At 29.0% G+C, this 16363-nt stretch overlaps 1 protein-coding gene, 1 non-coding gene and 1 pseudogene across 5 annotated transcripts; 1 reads left to right on the top strand and 2 right to left on the bottom strand.

Annotated features, from left to right (window-relative positions):
* Positions 1–605: 605 nt before the first annotated feature.
* Positions 606–1867, bottom strand: LOC149881078 (uncharacterized; annotated as a pseudogene).
* Positions 1868–3433: 1566 nt separating this feature from the next.
* Trnaf-gaa (transfer RNA phenylalanine (anticodon GAA)) lies at positions 3434–3506 on the top strand. Its single transcript has one exon. It is a non-coding gene; the product is annotated as a tRNA-Phe (tRNA).
* A 4076-nt stretch (positions 3507–7582) lies between these two features.
* LOC145193971 (cilia- and flagella-associated protein 263-like) lies at positions 7583–15920 on the bottom strand. 4 transcript variants are annotated; one of them, XR_016445957.1, is made up of 11 exons: positions 15558–15920; positions 15022–15336; positions 14658–14750; positions 14202–14264; positions 13969–14049; positions 13735–13890; positions 13535–13642; positions 12952–13024; positions 12636–12686; positions 12478–12513; positions 7583–7960 (listed from the first exon to the last, which is right to left on the bottom strand). XR_016445957.1 is itself a non-coding variant. In XM_090069717.1 (11 exons), exons 1-11 carry the CDS (start codon positions 15671–15673, stop codon positions 7847–7849), a joined length of 1179 nt encoding a protein of 392 aa, XP_089925843.1. In that variant the 5' UTR covers positions 15674–15920; the 3' UTR covers positions 7583–7846. The 4 variants fall into 4 exon arrangements, 2 of the variants coding, with proteins under 2 accessions (XP_089925843.1, XP_089925844.1); XR_016445956.1 differs by having other exon boundaries at positions 15045–15336; positions 15558–15878; XM_090069717.1 differs by having other exon boundaries at positions 12956–13024; positions 15045–15336.
* Positions 15921–16363: the final 443 nt, after the last annotated feature.

Below are 16363 nucleotides of genomic sequence, written 5' to 3'. Positions count from 1 at the left end.
CAATAAGATAGAAGAGTACCCAAGGGGCGGTGCGAGCGGTCCACCCCGGGTGTCATCCATTTTGGGGTGACACCCAATACCTAAACATCTAGAACAAACAAAGATATGAAAGTTAGGAAAAAAATTATATCGCTAGCATAACTTTTTCTTTTTCCAAGATTTTCAAAGATCGAAGTCTTGTCAAGATGTGGCTTATTATTTGAGATTGCATAAAAATAGTTTGCTTTTGGCAAATTCTAAAAAACTTAAGTCAGGGGCGGGTTTGGACACTTACCAAGGGGGGGGGGGGGGGCTAAAGTTTAAAAATTTACCTAGTCGTATTTTACGTCTATTTAGTCGTATTTGTCTCTAACATTTTAATTCACATAAAGGGTCGTCTTTAAACTACGGATCTTGTTACAAAAGCATTACGATGGGGGTAAAATTGGTCAAAGTTGGTTGACGTAAATTATGGACTACTCTTAATGGTTCTACTCATTCTCTCGCGTGCTTAATATAGGGGAGAACCTAATGCGTGCTTAATAACTTTTCTTACCCACGCCAAGCTTTTTAAAGCCGCTTGTTTATTAATTTCTTATTTGTTACCAACAAAAGTTTAATTGATGTCAATTTTTACCGGAAACCATCTTTAAAAAAGAAACATAAGTAATAACTTGAATAGTATTACTTATATATGTGGCTTTGGCATGAGTTATGTTAAGATGATTTTCTAATATCTTATCACTAGATTTTATTCGGAATCTTAAAAGTTCTCTAAAGTTCCCTTCATTGATAACGGATGATTTTGAACTAGAATTAATTAATAATTCTCCATCATCCCTATGCCCTCTAAAAGGAATGTTTTGTCTAGCTAAAAAAATTATTGACTCAATAATAGGAGTAACTTTTTCTCTATTTTCAACTATTTGCCTCTTTCTTTCACTGTCAATCAAGTTAAGAACTTCTCTTTCTGGCTGCTCATAACGGATTAAAAACTCATTAGCTTGTAAAATTGCATTTTTGTGATATAAATTATTTTGGTGGGATTCTAGATCGCCATCTTTTCCTAATAGTTTAGCAAATGTATTTAATGGTACAGTGACTAACTTTTTTAAAGGTTCAGTATTTCTTAATCCTCCAGTATTGTTAACAAGGAAAAGTACACAAAATTTACAGAATAACCCAGATTTAATGATGAATATACTAACCAAGGGAATTTCATTAAGTGAGATTGATTTAAGTATCGCTTTACTTCTTTGCCTTTTTTAACATGTGTTGAAAAAGGATAAATAAAATCAGATCCAGGCAACCAATTTTTTTTTAACTAATCTATATCTTGTATTCTGATTTAAAGACTTTGAGTTTATATAATATCCAATATCCTCAATAAAAGTTAAAGGTTCTAAAATATCTTTTTCGATACTGCAAGCAGTGTTTTTTTCATTTTCAGATAATTGAGAAGTGCACGGTATCAGAATGATTAAGTTCTCTGTTTTATTAACTTGTTCTGATAAAATGTGTTTCTTGTTAAAATATGTAGAAATATTGACTTGTTTTCTTTTTGCATTAACTGGGTTTTTACCATTTCCATTGGCATTGCTCATTTGTTAAAAATTTTGTGTAAAACTTTAAAATAACACTTGACATACAACACATAAAACTTAAAAATATCCCTTAAAATTTAAAAAATTAAATTTAAAACTAAAAAATAAAAATAAAAAACATGGTTATAAACAAATACAGAAGAATAAACTACAATGCAAACTATATGACACCGCTTTATAATAACAATCTAAGTTACAATGCATTATGGTTTAGAAACTTATTAACTTAAAAATGCAAGAAGCATTCAAGCGTTTTTCCAATAAAACTAAAACTGAGTTATGTAGCATAACTTATGTATATGCATTTATGCATAACTTATGCATATAAAGATCATTGATATATTTTATTACTCGCTTTAAAAAAAATATAACATTGTCCCAAGGGGGGGGGGGCTACTACCCCCTTAGCCCCCCCTTAAACCCGCCCCTGACTTAAGTTGGCTACATCAAAATTTACAAATTTTATGATGAGATCTCAGAAACAGTACTTCTTTTGGAGATACCAAGATTGCGAAGACACTTAAAAGCTGCTAATGTTACAATCAAGTTTTTTGAAGTACTACTGGTTGGGCATCCCTAGACTTTTTAAAGTTTATTGTAGAATGGGATTTTATCGCGGCTCAGCAATCTTAGTGTATATTAGCCATAGAACATGAGGCAATAAAAAATATAAGACTTAACAACTTTATTTCAGAGTTTGCAGCCTCCAAAGCCGGAAAGAATATATTTTAATTATAAAATAAACGCATGGTATAAAAATATGTTTTTGCGTCTTCGTTGTTATTGTGCTTTTGTAATTGTTCAATATTTTTGAAATAAATATTTTAGAAATATTTATGTTAATTGTTCCATGAAGTACATATTAAATTTATCGCTTTTTACTTTTGATGGAGTGACACCACCAACTTCCGCCCCCAAACTAGTTACGCCCCTACAATACGATAAATATTATATTGCAATTGGCATCAGCATATGTCAATTAACATAGATGCTTTAACTACTTTTGTCATTTGTTTATCAAAACTCGCAGTCCAAAAAAATAACAAATTAGCTATTAAAAAGTACAGATTTTCTTACCATTAAATTTTTTGAAGTACTACTAAACTGGTGATATCATTTTGAGGCTTTGAAAATGTCTTTTCCCTTCAATGTTTTTCTTAGAAGTAGCTTTTAAAATTATAAAACTGTCAAATATATATTAAACTATGCTATTTTCATGCTGATGCATGCGTCAGATTTAACTTGTCAAGTTTAATTTGCCATATTAAAAATTGATATTTTAAAACCAAATGAGTTGACAGTTTTATGCCAAATTGGGTGACGTAATTAAATAATAAATACCATTTTTAGAAAAAACATTTCAAATTGATATACGATAGAAATGATATTTTGTGTGTGCATGTCTGAGTCTAATTGATATAAAAATGCACGATCTATTTTATATGAGCATATCATAAAGGAATTTTTTATTTTTGGCATTAATATATACTGATGTGTTTTAGGATATCAATATCAATGCTAATTTTCAATCAAAAAAGTAAAAATGACCATAGAATGGTATGATAATTGTATGCCTATTTGTAGACTAAACGGGAAAAACCACAGATAATTAACTGTTACTTCTGACAATATCCATATAAAAAAACCCGATATCAGGCAATATTAAACTGATTATAAATATTTAACATTAAAGACTAATAAAGTCTTCGAACACAAAATTTAATTTTTCTCAAAAGTAGAAAAAACTAACAACCGTGGGTTTTTCACTTTATTTCTTTTGAGACGAACTTTAACATTAAGCAGTAATTATTTTATTTAAAAATAATACTTAATTTATAAAATACGTATATGCCGAAATAGCTCAGTTGGGAGAGCGTCAGACTGAAGATCTGAAGGTCCCTGGTTCAATCCCGGGTTTCGGCATTCTCTTTTTCAAAATTATTTTTAGGAAGTCGGCAATCTTTTTTTCTCTTTTCAGCAATCTCTTTTCGACAATCTCTTTTTCAAAATTATTTTTAGGAAGATTATAAATCTTTTATCTATTAAGCCTGGTTTTACAGGCAGATACAAATTTCATTCTTAATTTATCTTTTTTTTTTTTGTAATCATACAGTAGATTTAGGTATTTCAATACCTGAAAGACTTGAACAGGGCCCTTAACAGGAAAAAAATGTATTGGGGCGAGACTTTCACTAAGCCCCCTTTTCCAACACCAATCTATAGTAAAACTAGTATTGGTAAGGGAGCCAAGAAAAGGTCTTGCCCAAGCATATTTTTTGATATGATATATCTTGATGATTCAACTGCACTATTGTTTATCCTAGAAATGCTTGCAACCGTAAGTGACGGCTTATTTTTCACATTTCTCTTTTTATTTAGTAGGTACGTGTGCAAAATTTTTAAACTATTCAAATATATAATTATTATACATCATTGTAAAGAGCTTTAAATCAGTATTACGATGGTAAAAATTTCATAAAAAACTAATGATTCTATTAAAAGTTATGCCCATTTAAGTGACAAAAATTCATTATAAGGAATGCTTAAGAAAACTGCAACCAACTTAAAAAATTAGCGTTCGGCTTACGGTGGTTTTATAATAGAACTTCATTGTTTTGTTTTTAACGCATTACTTTGCCTCGGTTATATTTTTATTCAACTAATAACAGAAAAAGTTTTTTTTTGTGTGTGTTTGTGTGTAAATCATGTTTTGAATACTTTAAAAAAATCACCAATATTTTAAATAAAGTTTCATTTTTCTAAAAAAACAATTTTTTAATGAATAAAAAAGTCAAATGTACAAAATGCTCATAATCGTGAATACCCCCCCCCCCCCAACTTCTACAACAGAAGAATATTTGGTACTTTTTCTGCGTGCAAAAATAGAATATGAGCGTGTCATTATTTTTTAATGAAATTTGGCTGGTACATAGAAAATAGATATATAAAATTGATTCAAAAGTTAGAAAAAAAACCCATCACCCCTTCAATGTCAATTCACTACCAGAACAGGAATGAAGTTTTCAATAGCAATAAAATCACTAAAAACGTTAGTAAATGCAAAGAGAAAAAAACAAATTATAATAAACTTACAACACTCTACTTTTAAAATATTGTCTAAGTCAATATAACATTCTAAAAAAAAGACGAGAAAAATCCATCCTTACGACACCTACCTCAAGCACGCGGTAAAAAAATGTTCACAGGTTTTATCTTTAACCCTTAAAGGACGGCGGGATATTTTACTACCCCAGAGGAGTTTATTTTTAACTGCCACATCAACAAATTTTGTCTATTTAAACTGCCACTTCAGAACATCTTTTATTATCATTTAAGGAAGTTGTTAGTGTAAAATGTTTTTGTTTTACTAATCAATTGACAATAATATTGTTGGTTGAAAATTTACTTACGTTAAAGACGGTTTGGGTATTTTTATACCCCATGCAAGTTTTCTCATTTTTTAGTTAGTGAATCAATAAATAGTTATATAAATTATGTTTAGTTTAACACTTGCTTGTTTTTTTTAGTTATTTTTTGATAGGTATAGGGTATTACTTATCTTTTTTATGAGTAAATTATACCATATATTCATTATATATATACAATCACTGTAACAACAATAGTGTGCTCGTGTTGCATATATTTTATTTTTATGTCAAAAATATTTATATTATTGATACAAAATAATAATGCCTAAAATGTTTGTTATATATTTTTCACATATTTGGTTTGATAAACACTTAAACTATTTTTTAGAATAAACATAATATAATGAGTCGCCCAAGAAGAAATGCTGCAGTCGAGGCTAATAATATTATTTTTGGTTTAAATGAGTTATCTTCAAGTGATTTTTGGTTTTCAAAATGAATCTACTATAGTTTCTTATGTACCTAAGAAAAACAAAGCAGTAATATTATCAACCTTCCATCACAGTAATGACATTATTATGGACCATAATGGGGCTTCTCACAGAAGAAGAGAATTTTTAAAAGAATTATCAAAAAGTCTTATTAAAACATTTGATGCTAATGATCTTCCACCAATAGTTGCAAATAATAATCTTCGACAAGTATTTGCACAAAATAACCTATTAAATCAAGGCCAACCAATTCAAGAGCAGCTCATAAAAAGATGCTATATGTGTCCTCGTGTTCATGACAGAAAAACCCGTCTGCAATGTGCATCATGTAGTCATTCTGTTTGCAAGGCTCATAGCAAAATTGTTTGCAATAGTTGCCTTATTTAAAAGATATATTTTGTTTTTATTTAAATAAATTGTGTCAAGTATCACTTTTATTTAAAAAAAAATTGAGAAATTTGATATTTCTGTTAAAAGCACGTATTTTAATTTAAAAAGTTCAACATATTTTGTATAAAAACCTATATTTTCAGTTGGGGTAGTTTAATACCCCAGCCGTCCTTAACGTAACTTTTTTTTCCCGTCCTTTTAGGGTTAAAATCGGTGCTGTAAATCGCAGATACGCACGTACCCACATTTAGATCTAAAACTATATAAACTACTAAGAGTTTTAATTCGTCAACTTTTTTTTTTCGATCGTACTTTATTTTAATTCCAATATCCATTTTAATCCCAAACATAAAAAAATCAAAATCCGTAGTTTTTTCTTTTCTGAAATTATTTCGTACCTATACTTCAAATTCCCTTTGGCCTTTTTACCATCAATAAGTAGCACCTCCATCCTTTTCAGTATGCACGACAATTTAGATCAATTTTAAGTATTCGGAGAATCGAGTTCTTTAAAGTTGAAATTTGTTTGGATAGTTTCTTAAAGAAAAGCTTTTTCTTCCAATTTAAACGGGGCTTTCACTTTGCAAATGTTCGTTTTAGTACAAAACAAGTATTTGTTAAAATCAAAGATAAAACTTTGAAGGAAAAAAACTGATTTTTTTTTTAAAAAAAAAATACAAGTAGGTACTTCAGTCTCCAAGTACCAAGTAGGTACTTGGAGACTAAAGTACCTACTTGGGATACCTTAATAGGTACTCCAAGTAGGTACATACGTTTAGTACCGTCTTTAAATTTTGCGTACGACATAAAAGTAATCAAATTTTGTACAATTTTTTGATTTAGTTGGCCCTGGTGAGGCACATCTGCTGCATTCCCCTCTTGTAAATATCAAGCGGATAATATTAAAGTAAATGTAAAACCTCACGTCAGTTTCATATCTCTAGTAACACTTTAATGAAGAAATGTTCATTCTCCAGCCTGTAAATTACCGTTTAAAGTTTAATTAGATATTATTTTGGTTCTAAATTGAAATTTGTTTCAACTTTTTTTTTAAAAAAAAGCTTAAATAAACTTATACAACACACACTTAAAAAAGGAAGTTTTTTACTCATTTTAAAGATTTTTTAATCAGCTCATGAGCTCCAATCAGAATCTAATGAAGATGCAAAACTCTCGTTTGATTCGTAGCTAATTTTTTTTCAGAAAAAAGAACAAAAATGACTTGCTGAATCTCTATCATGGATGGACATTACCAAAAACACGTTGAAAAAACTAGATAAACTGTCACCTTGTCAAGAAAATTCAAAAAATTGCTAAAACATTAAAAGCTAAATCATTTAACAAATCAACTCAAATTCTTTACTATGAATGGAGATTTAAGTCCATTTATAGTGAAAAATACTTGAATAACGTGACAGTTTGTTGGTTCCTGCCAAAAGGAAATAAAATGTAATTCTTTTTGTCGAAAAAATTCGAAAGCTTACCAAGAATACCACAGCAAAATGGTATTGATAAAACTACGATTAAACTTGGAGAAAAATTTTAAATAATTAGGAAGACATGAAGACTTTCCAAATTTCTAAAAAAGTTTTTTTTAATTAAGGTAATTTTCAATTATGGAAACCTTTCCCAAAAAAAAGAAATTTCTCGCAGGAAAGTACTGCACACGAAGTTATTTCTATTTTCAGATAAATCATTTTTAGATAGAACACCAAATCATTCTATGAGCTTGCAATATCAAAAAAACTAATTTATAATTTGTATATTTATTAAAGTAAGTGTTAAAAAATCTTTTAAACCATCTATTTATTATAATAGTATCAAAAATCTTTAATTTGATTCTAAAATATATAGTTGAACATTTTAAAACTAAAACGCAGACTTTCTTGAATAATTTGAATTGTTGTTCCGATGAAAGCTCTCAGTACCTGCATTGCACCAAGTTTATAAAACAAGATTCTTTTAACAGATCTGAATAAATTCTTATAGATAACGGATTCTTTTACAGCGAGTATTAGACTTCGCTAACAGAAGAATTGCATTTTTTAACAAATTGTCGTTTTGATTTTTCTTTATCATCCAGTAAGTGCTTCCGATTCATCGAAATTTCGTGGCTTTTTAAAGCAGTCTAAAAAGTAAATTTAGTTAGAAATGACGTGCATAATTACTTTGTAGTGTGCAATATAACATTTAATAAACTAAAATCTAAAAATAATTTTAAACGATGACTAGGTTATTGAAATCATACAAGTGTTTTTTTTTTTTTTTCTTCCAATTTAGTATTCACATTTTGAAGTAACTACCATTTTGAGACTACCATGATAAAAAGATTCCTTCTTGGCATTTTCTAAATTTCTAGTTAAACAACCTGACAACTTGAATGTAAAAATTAGCACGTGAATTTAGATCTTATGGAAAATTAAAGGGATTCTATACCAAATATATTTTAGCAAAGCAGTACATAGAGGAAGATGAACTTATTACCTCAGACAAAATGATTTTAACTTTCCATCCTACCGTACCAACATTAACTACACTTCTGACAAAAAACTTCCTTTCAAATGATAACATTCATGTACAAAGTCATTTATTATTTTGATGTCCAAATGACTCATTTTCATTTTTTGAAACAGCTTTAGATTCTTTTACATAATAGTCTAGAATCATGGAATAAAATATGGTGCTCTCATTAAAACAATAAATTAAATAGAAAAAATAGCAACTAAAATAAAAACTCCTTTTTTGAAAAGCTTTTTATATGTTCATCATTTTAAGGATGATAAAAAGAAAATTTTCAATGCATTACCGGCTTGTAAACAATTGCTCTTTAAGAAAATGCTTAAGTGAGTGAAACAAGTGGAATGTGGCACACCTAGTTCAAATATTGTATTTTGTGTTTCCATAGCAACATATAGATAGGTATTGTCATGCAGCATAATGAATTTTAACTCTGCATGACCGGGTCCAATTTTTTTTTCTAAGATTATTTCATTCAAATGTATTCATTGTTGAGAATAATATTAAGGCAAGCAGTTTGTTTAAACAAACAGTTTGCTGTTTGCTTCCAACAACTTTTGTTAGATTCCAATAACTTTTATTAGGTTCCAATAACTCAAATTCATAACATCACTTTATTATAGTAACAGTCTCTTTTTGGAGTTGCAACTATTGTATGACCACAGTTTTTTTTTGTTGTTGTTATTAAGGTTCTCAAAATAAATCCATTTCTCATCTCCAGTAAAAATCTTTATTTTAAAACTTTACTAAATGAGAAATGCAGTTGTTCAATCATTGAATCATGTTTCTTTTACTCAACTCATACAGAATCCATTTCCCACTTTTTTGAATTTTTCATAATTCATGCAAACTAAAATTGTTTGACTGATGAAATGTTTTAGAGCTATTTTTTTAACTTGATTTTTGTCAAGCAACTCTAACAAATCTTTCATTTTTGGTTTTTTGTGGTCATCTGGAGCATTGCTGATCTTCTAAGTCATTAAAATCCACTGCTAAACTTAGCAAACCATCTTTGACAAGTTCTTACTTCTAGAGCATCAATTCCATAAACAGAACAAATTGGATTGTTAGCTTCAACAGCATTTTTTCCTAGTCAAAACTCATAAAAGCATGCATTATTATATTATAATTTGCATAATGTACCAATTTAAAAGTTTGACAACAAAACTTTTACATACTCCTATATATATATATATATATATATATATATATATATATATATATATATATATATATATATATATATATATATATATATATATATATATATATATATATGTATTAGGGTTATTAAATTTTTTCAACCCCATGCTCCTGTACTGTAGTTTGATAAACTTTTAACTAAAAGGCACAAAACAAACTATAACTTGCATATCTTTTGAAAAAAACTTACTCAGCCATTAAAAAACTGATTTTGACATAAGTACTACTATGTATTCAAATGTAATTAGAATATCATAGTCATGTAATACAATAAACTTTCAATCCAACAATGACTCAGACCATTGCCCTTGCTCTTGCTTGTTGCACAGAAGGAAGGTGCAATTTGTCTTCATTTTTGCATGACGAATAAATATCTTTCATTATTGTGATTGCGTGCTCTGCACATTATTACTTCTGGGGATCTGTAGTATGGATGGCTCTCGCTTCCAATGATTTTTCAAAGAGCTTAAAGCCTTTTTGTATGGATTCAGTACTTCAGCCAAGTTATTAAAGTTGTTTTCCTTGTACAGTTGGTATGTAAACCAATGGCTTGCCTAGCCATACAATATAAATTGACATACTCTCTGCAGAACTTTCCTTGCTGAAGAAATTAAGATAAAAGCCAGGATTGCTAGTATAGCTCTGGAATTCCACCTCGCATTGCTGATGTTGGGTAATTTCTGAAACCTAATCAACAGAAAATGTCCCTTTTCCTCAAAAAATCAGAATACTCAAGTAAGATGAAATAAAAATTTCATATCATCTCTCCACCCTGTTGTTTCAAGAATTTCTTCTCTTCCATTATCAAACTGTGTTTTCAATTGTTTTTACTCCTTCAATAGTTGAGATACAAATGGATATTCAATGTTTGGCGATTGTGTTTTACTTCCAAGTTTTTCATCCACCACCAAACAGAGGATTCTATCTAATACATGGTGTTGACTACTAATAAACTGAGGTTTGTTGATGCATTTCTCTGTGAGCATTCGTTTCAATATTACAACAACACCATTCTTTTTTCCAGTGTTAACGCTGGTAGTATCTTCAATAATCATCTGTATTGAATTCCATAGGTGAAATTCATTGAGGACTTTAGAAATTCCTTGAGCAATAGTTTTTCCCCTGCCATCTACCAAGCCCAGGACATCCAATTTGATTTCTCTTCTTTCATTTTTAAGGAGAACCAGTTGATAATCAATTCCATCAATGCGCTTGCCATCAAAGTGTAAGGACCAACTTTCCATATGCAACTTTTCAATCATTTCTTTTTTCAGCTTGATTGTCTCTTCGATTGTTGACTTGTAAATAGCTGATTGACATGGGGTTGGGATGTCAATGCCTTCATGAGCCAATTGCTTGCATATGTTAGCAGTTTTGTTTGTTGATACTCTTGTGTAGGTCACCAAGTTGACTGCAATTCTGGTTGTATGATATTTTCTGCTTGGTGTAGGAGTAGTCTCATCTTCTTCTTCATTCTTTTCATATTCACTGTCGTCAGCCTCAGAGTCAGAATCACTAAAAACAGGATAGTAAAATGATGAGTTGGATGACTCATTAGAAAATTTTTGTCTTTTAGAGGAATGGATCATTTCTTTACTGGCCACTTGGCCTGTAGAGTATCCCACTGTTCCTTTGCTTTCCACTTGAAGAGGGCTCAATTGCTTGTCCTTGGAAAATAACCATGTTCCATCCACTTTAGTAATGTCAAAAATTTCATCAAGGGGTTTGCAGCTTCCCCACTTGACATATTCATCATAATATTTCAGTATTTTATCAAGCTTTGCTTGCATAACTTGATCAGATACATGAGGAAAATTCAGTCTATTCTTCCACAATTTGGTGACTTCTTTGAAAATTTGTGCTATTTGCTCCTTTCTTCCTTTGATTTTTGGTCCAAGGAAATGGTAGGATCCGATAATTTGCTTTTGGAGAAGCATTCTTCACTTTTCTTCCAGTAAATATTCTTCCAAAGGAACCATTCTTCTTCTTTTATGAGAGTCTTCAAATTTTACCAGATTATTGGTCCAGACATCCTTGTTTTTCTGAATGCTACTATCACTAGGCTTGTACATTGCCATGTGTTGCTTCTGTAATAACTATAAAATTAGATAAGAAGCTATATATACACACAGTCTAAATTGTTCTAGAATATTCTAAATTGTTCCTGAATGTTCTAAATTGTTCTAGAGTATTGTAAATTGTTCCAGAATGTTCTAAAGTTGCCTAAAATATTCTAGAATTTTCCAAAATGTTCTAAAGTTCTAAACACTTCTAATCTATACAAGCTTTAAATGATTTGCAGCAAAACCACATGTATTAGTAGTAGCAGTAACAAGCTTAAATAAATGACGAATTGTAATTTTAATAGCGGGATGACCTTTTTTTTTTTTCTACAACCGAGAGGAATGGTACATGTTTTCAATGTTTTCCAACAAAAGTTCATCAATATATATATATATATATATATATATATATATATATATATATATATATATATATATATATATATATATATATATATATATAGGAATTGTAATTTGGATAGGAAAAAAAAAAAAAAAAAAAAGCAGACATAATTCATATAAGTATTGTCTACCTCTGATGCGCTGTGGAATCATTTCTTTTTAGATCCGTTTTTTTAAATATTGTTAATAAATGTCATCATAACATGCTAATTTAATGCAACCTATATTATAAACCCTGCATCAAACAAAATGTTGTCTCTGTCAGTGCAGTTAAAAAGGTAGATTTAAACATTTGAGTTGCAGCAATAAGGTTCATTTAAACACTTGGATTGCTGCAATAACATGCAAATTTTACAACATGATTTCACTTTTCATTTGTAAAAGCAATAAAATATAATTTTGTAAAATATGAAAAAAGTATAAAAACATGAAATAATTAACTTTTTTTAAAGAATATTACCATGGCAATTTCAACTTTTCTTTCCCAGCTGCCAATCTAAAACATCAAAGCTTTATGTTAAAATTCCCATCTCCTAAAATCATCATCAATCATAATTAGTAGTGATATTAATTAGTTATGAAAAATAAAAACAAAAAAACAAAAAAATGATTTGTTACCAATTTGCAAAGATTATAAAGTTCAGCTTTCTTTTCAACATACTCTAGTACCTGAAATATGAGAACCAAACACTTAAGTCTCAATTCTAAAAAATCAGTTAAATGCAAAGATATAGCAGAATAAGATTTAGAATCAGTGTTAACAATTTCTAGAAATACCAAAACTACTGCACATAAGTAAAGAGACTACGGAAATGTATTATTTTAAAAAAATTGTAAATAATGAAGAAGTTGTGATTTTACTTTTGATTTCATTTTTTACATTTCGTTAGTTTGTCATTATTAAATGTTATTACTAGATTAGAAAGTTATGTACCTACATCAGGGACTTTAAAATTTGAGAGATTTTCTCTATGTTTTTTATTGATCAGGTCTGCACCATTCTTTTCCTAAAATAAAAAAAAAAAAAAAAGTAAGCAAAAAGATATTTGCTATTGAATGAAGAAAACTTGCATAAAATACAGAAATAAATTTACTTTTTATTCACTTACTGCACATACAATGCAAAAAACATTTAAAAGAGATCTTTGAAATATAAAGAATTAGTAGAACTAGTTTTGAATTACACAAAACCTAATTTTGAAAATATATTTTTAGAATTTAATAACAACTGTAATCATAATTTTATTTCTTGGTAATTTACTGATTGGTTTTCCAGATGAATATGGCCTTTTTATCCTTAATTTAAGGTCATGGTAAATCCTTGCTTTATCTAGTTTTCTTTGTCATGCTCTTGTTAGCACTGGTGTTCACCAGAATTTTTCAAACACTCCCACTTGAAAAATACCTCCCTATAAATGTTTGTTTTAGTTGGGGGCTTGGAGGATAAAATAACTGAAAACATTTTTTTTTTGAAAAAACTAACTTTTAAGTTAGATTATTTGGATAAAATAACTTACCAACTCTACAATTTTAGCCTCATTTTCAATGTGAGAGAGCAAATCTTTACGCTGCACAATTTCCATTTTCAATCTCTCTAATTCTGCAGTGGATGTATTGAGCTTTTCCTTTAAAAAGAAATATTAAAAAACCCAGTAAAATTGAAACCAAAAAAGCTACCAAACAATCTAATAATATGCATTATTAAGAACACACAGACCTTATGAGCATTTAACAATTGCAAAATATTTGTAGCAGTTAACTTTAAATTAAGCAACTCTTGGTTTCTTTCATCAATCTTTTCAAGATACTGAAAGTTTTCAATCTTTAGCTGGTTAAAATCAACTTCATGGAGAACTTCTCCCATTTCCTCTTTCTATAATAAAACACTAAACATACTTAATAAACAAGATAAATTAAAGAGTGATGTGCATTAAGCGAACTCCTCACAAACCTGCTTCAGCTGCTGTTGTAATTTTTTTTTCTGAACCTTCAGTGCTGAGTTCTTCAGGCGCAGTTTCTCAATTAACCCATCCTAAATTAAGAGATATAAACTTAAATATATGAACAGAGAATTTTACACTTTAAATTTTTTTTGCTAAATTAATAAAAGAAAAAAATTTTAAAGTTATTTCAAAGGTAAAACTTGATAAAAACAATAAACACTTTATTGTAAAAAAAACTTACACTTGATTTCATCTTATCATCAATAGATCTAGTAAACTTTTCAGCAATAACTTTCTTATTTCTCTAACAATAAATATAAAGATAAAATAAAGATAAATTTCCAAACAACTTTGATACAGAAAAAACTTCTGAAAAACAATAACATTAAGGTAAGTTTTTTAGATGATATACTTAAGTGAGGTTATTATTACTCCATTTAAATAGCCTACAGACTCATTGCATTTAACTAACCTTGACAAAGATATAGATTAGTAATACCCCATATCCTTATTGAGACTAATTGCTGGCTGTGGATTTTTTATAGTCAATAAAATAAGAGTGCTTGATCTATCATATGAACAATAACTTTGTCAAAATAGAAACTACTTAAACCACAAATCATTTCAAACAAGAGTTGACTATAAATTTTATTAGAACATCCAAAAAAACCTGAGAAATCAAATACAATGCACTTACTGGATTTATTGCACCATTAACAATATCACGATTAAATTCATGCTGTACTTTTTTTACTTCAATCAAACGTATATCAGCTTCTTGCATAACAGCCTTAAAAAAAAATTCTAAAAGTATCAAAAATGCCATAAAAGAATTAAAAATCTAAAATACTACTTTTTATTATTTATAATACTATAAGAAATCTTGAACCCTTCATGCTTAAGTTCTTTATTTATCATAAAAGAAACTAGAGTCAAAATCTTAAATATTTTGAAATTATATAATATAATAGAATAAGTAAAGATCCATTTATTGGCTTAATTCTTAATACAGTAGCACAAAAATATATAATTTTAGAATCAAGAAACCAATCAAGACAAACCTAGTTAAACTATTTTTACATACACTAAAATTTTCTATTTTCTTTAAATAAATTTCTTTGGATTTTCTTATCTGCTCTCTTAATTCTTCTATTTCTTTAGAAGCAATATCACATTTTTGCTGTGATGTCAATTTGAGATGTCTGTCATGCACTTTATTTTGAGGGTGAGTACGTTTTCGAAATGCTCGTTGAGCTTGCTCTGAGAGATTCTGGTGTGCACCCAATATTTGATGTACATCTAATTCTTTTGGGTCAACTCTCTTCAAAAATAATTCAAACATCTTTGTTTCAATCTTGAGTACGTCAAGTGCTTTTCTTTATTAAAAAAAAATGACAATAGTAAGCAATATTATCAGACTCTAATACAATTTAAAAACAGTAATTCAAAATACAAAACTCTTTTTGTTCCTATATTTAATGTCATTGTAAAATATACATATAAAAAAAGTACTTTAAGAAAATTTTAAGAAAAAGTACCTTAAGAAAGACTTTAAGAAAAAGGTTAAATAGATTTCACCATTGCTTTAAAAACTTACTTAGACATTTGCACCAAACTATAAAGCTCTTGATCTGTCAGTTCTCCAATATTTTCTTCTTCTGTATCAGCAAGAGAGCTTAGATCAGCTTCTGAGCTACTAATTACAGATGCCATGTTGCTACCGAGAAATCAAAATATGTAAACAAAAAATTTTAAGCTGTTAGATAATTTTGACGGGAAAACGAGGAGGGTATTTTCTTGTGACTTCATTTCTTTCGTTAAGTTACTAATATCACAGTAAACTCCTGTTTATTCAAACTTATTCGAATTTCCTGAAATTTAGCTTCTGTAATTAGCAAATTTCCCGCTTATTCGAAGCAGTTTTCTTTCCCTGTGAATTTTTCTTAACAAACTAAAAAACTCAGTCATTCGAAATTTCGGTTATTCGAAGTAAATTCTTATTCCCTAAGGAGGTTCGAATAACCGGGAGTTTACTGTAGAATTCATGAGCTGAGCTATTTAATTTTGTACCTTTAAGTTTTTTAATGATTTTCCACGGTCTGTGTCATTCAAACCAAAATCACCAATTTTGAATTATTGAAACAACGCTCTACACTTTCTTTCAGATTAAGTATATTCACCATAGCCTTCTACAAGTATTTAATGACTTTCAGCTGTAGTTTTCTTCAAATTAATCAATAGCAACAAACCTATAGGTAAATCACACTTTTCTGGTACAAAACACAACATTTTCAGCTAGCGAAAAAATACGGTGTTAACACTTTTAGTTCGTAACACATACTGAATGATACAGGCTGATACTGGGCTTTCACATAAAATACTTGTATGCCGATTCCTCCATCA

This window comes from Hydra viridissima, unplaced genomic scaffold (assembly GCF_058129835.1).
Source record: "Hydra viridissima isolate aposymbiotic clone 2 unplaced genomic scaffold, HvirCarnegie_v1 scaffold_12, whole genome shotgun sequence".
In the NCBI taxonomy this organism is placed as follows: Eukaryota; Metazoa; Cnidaria; class Hydrozoa; order Anthoathecata; family Hydridae; genus Hydra; species Hydra viridissima.
The sequence above is the reverse complement of the archived record's forward strand: the minus strand, read 5'-3'. Positions and strand labels throughout refer to the sequence as shown.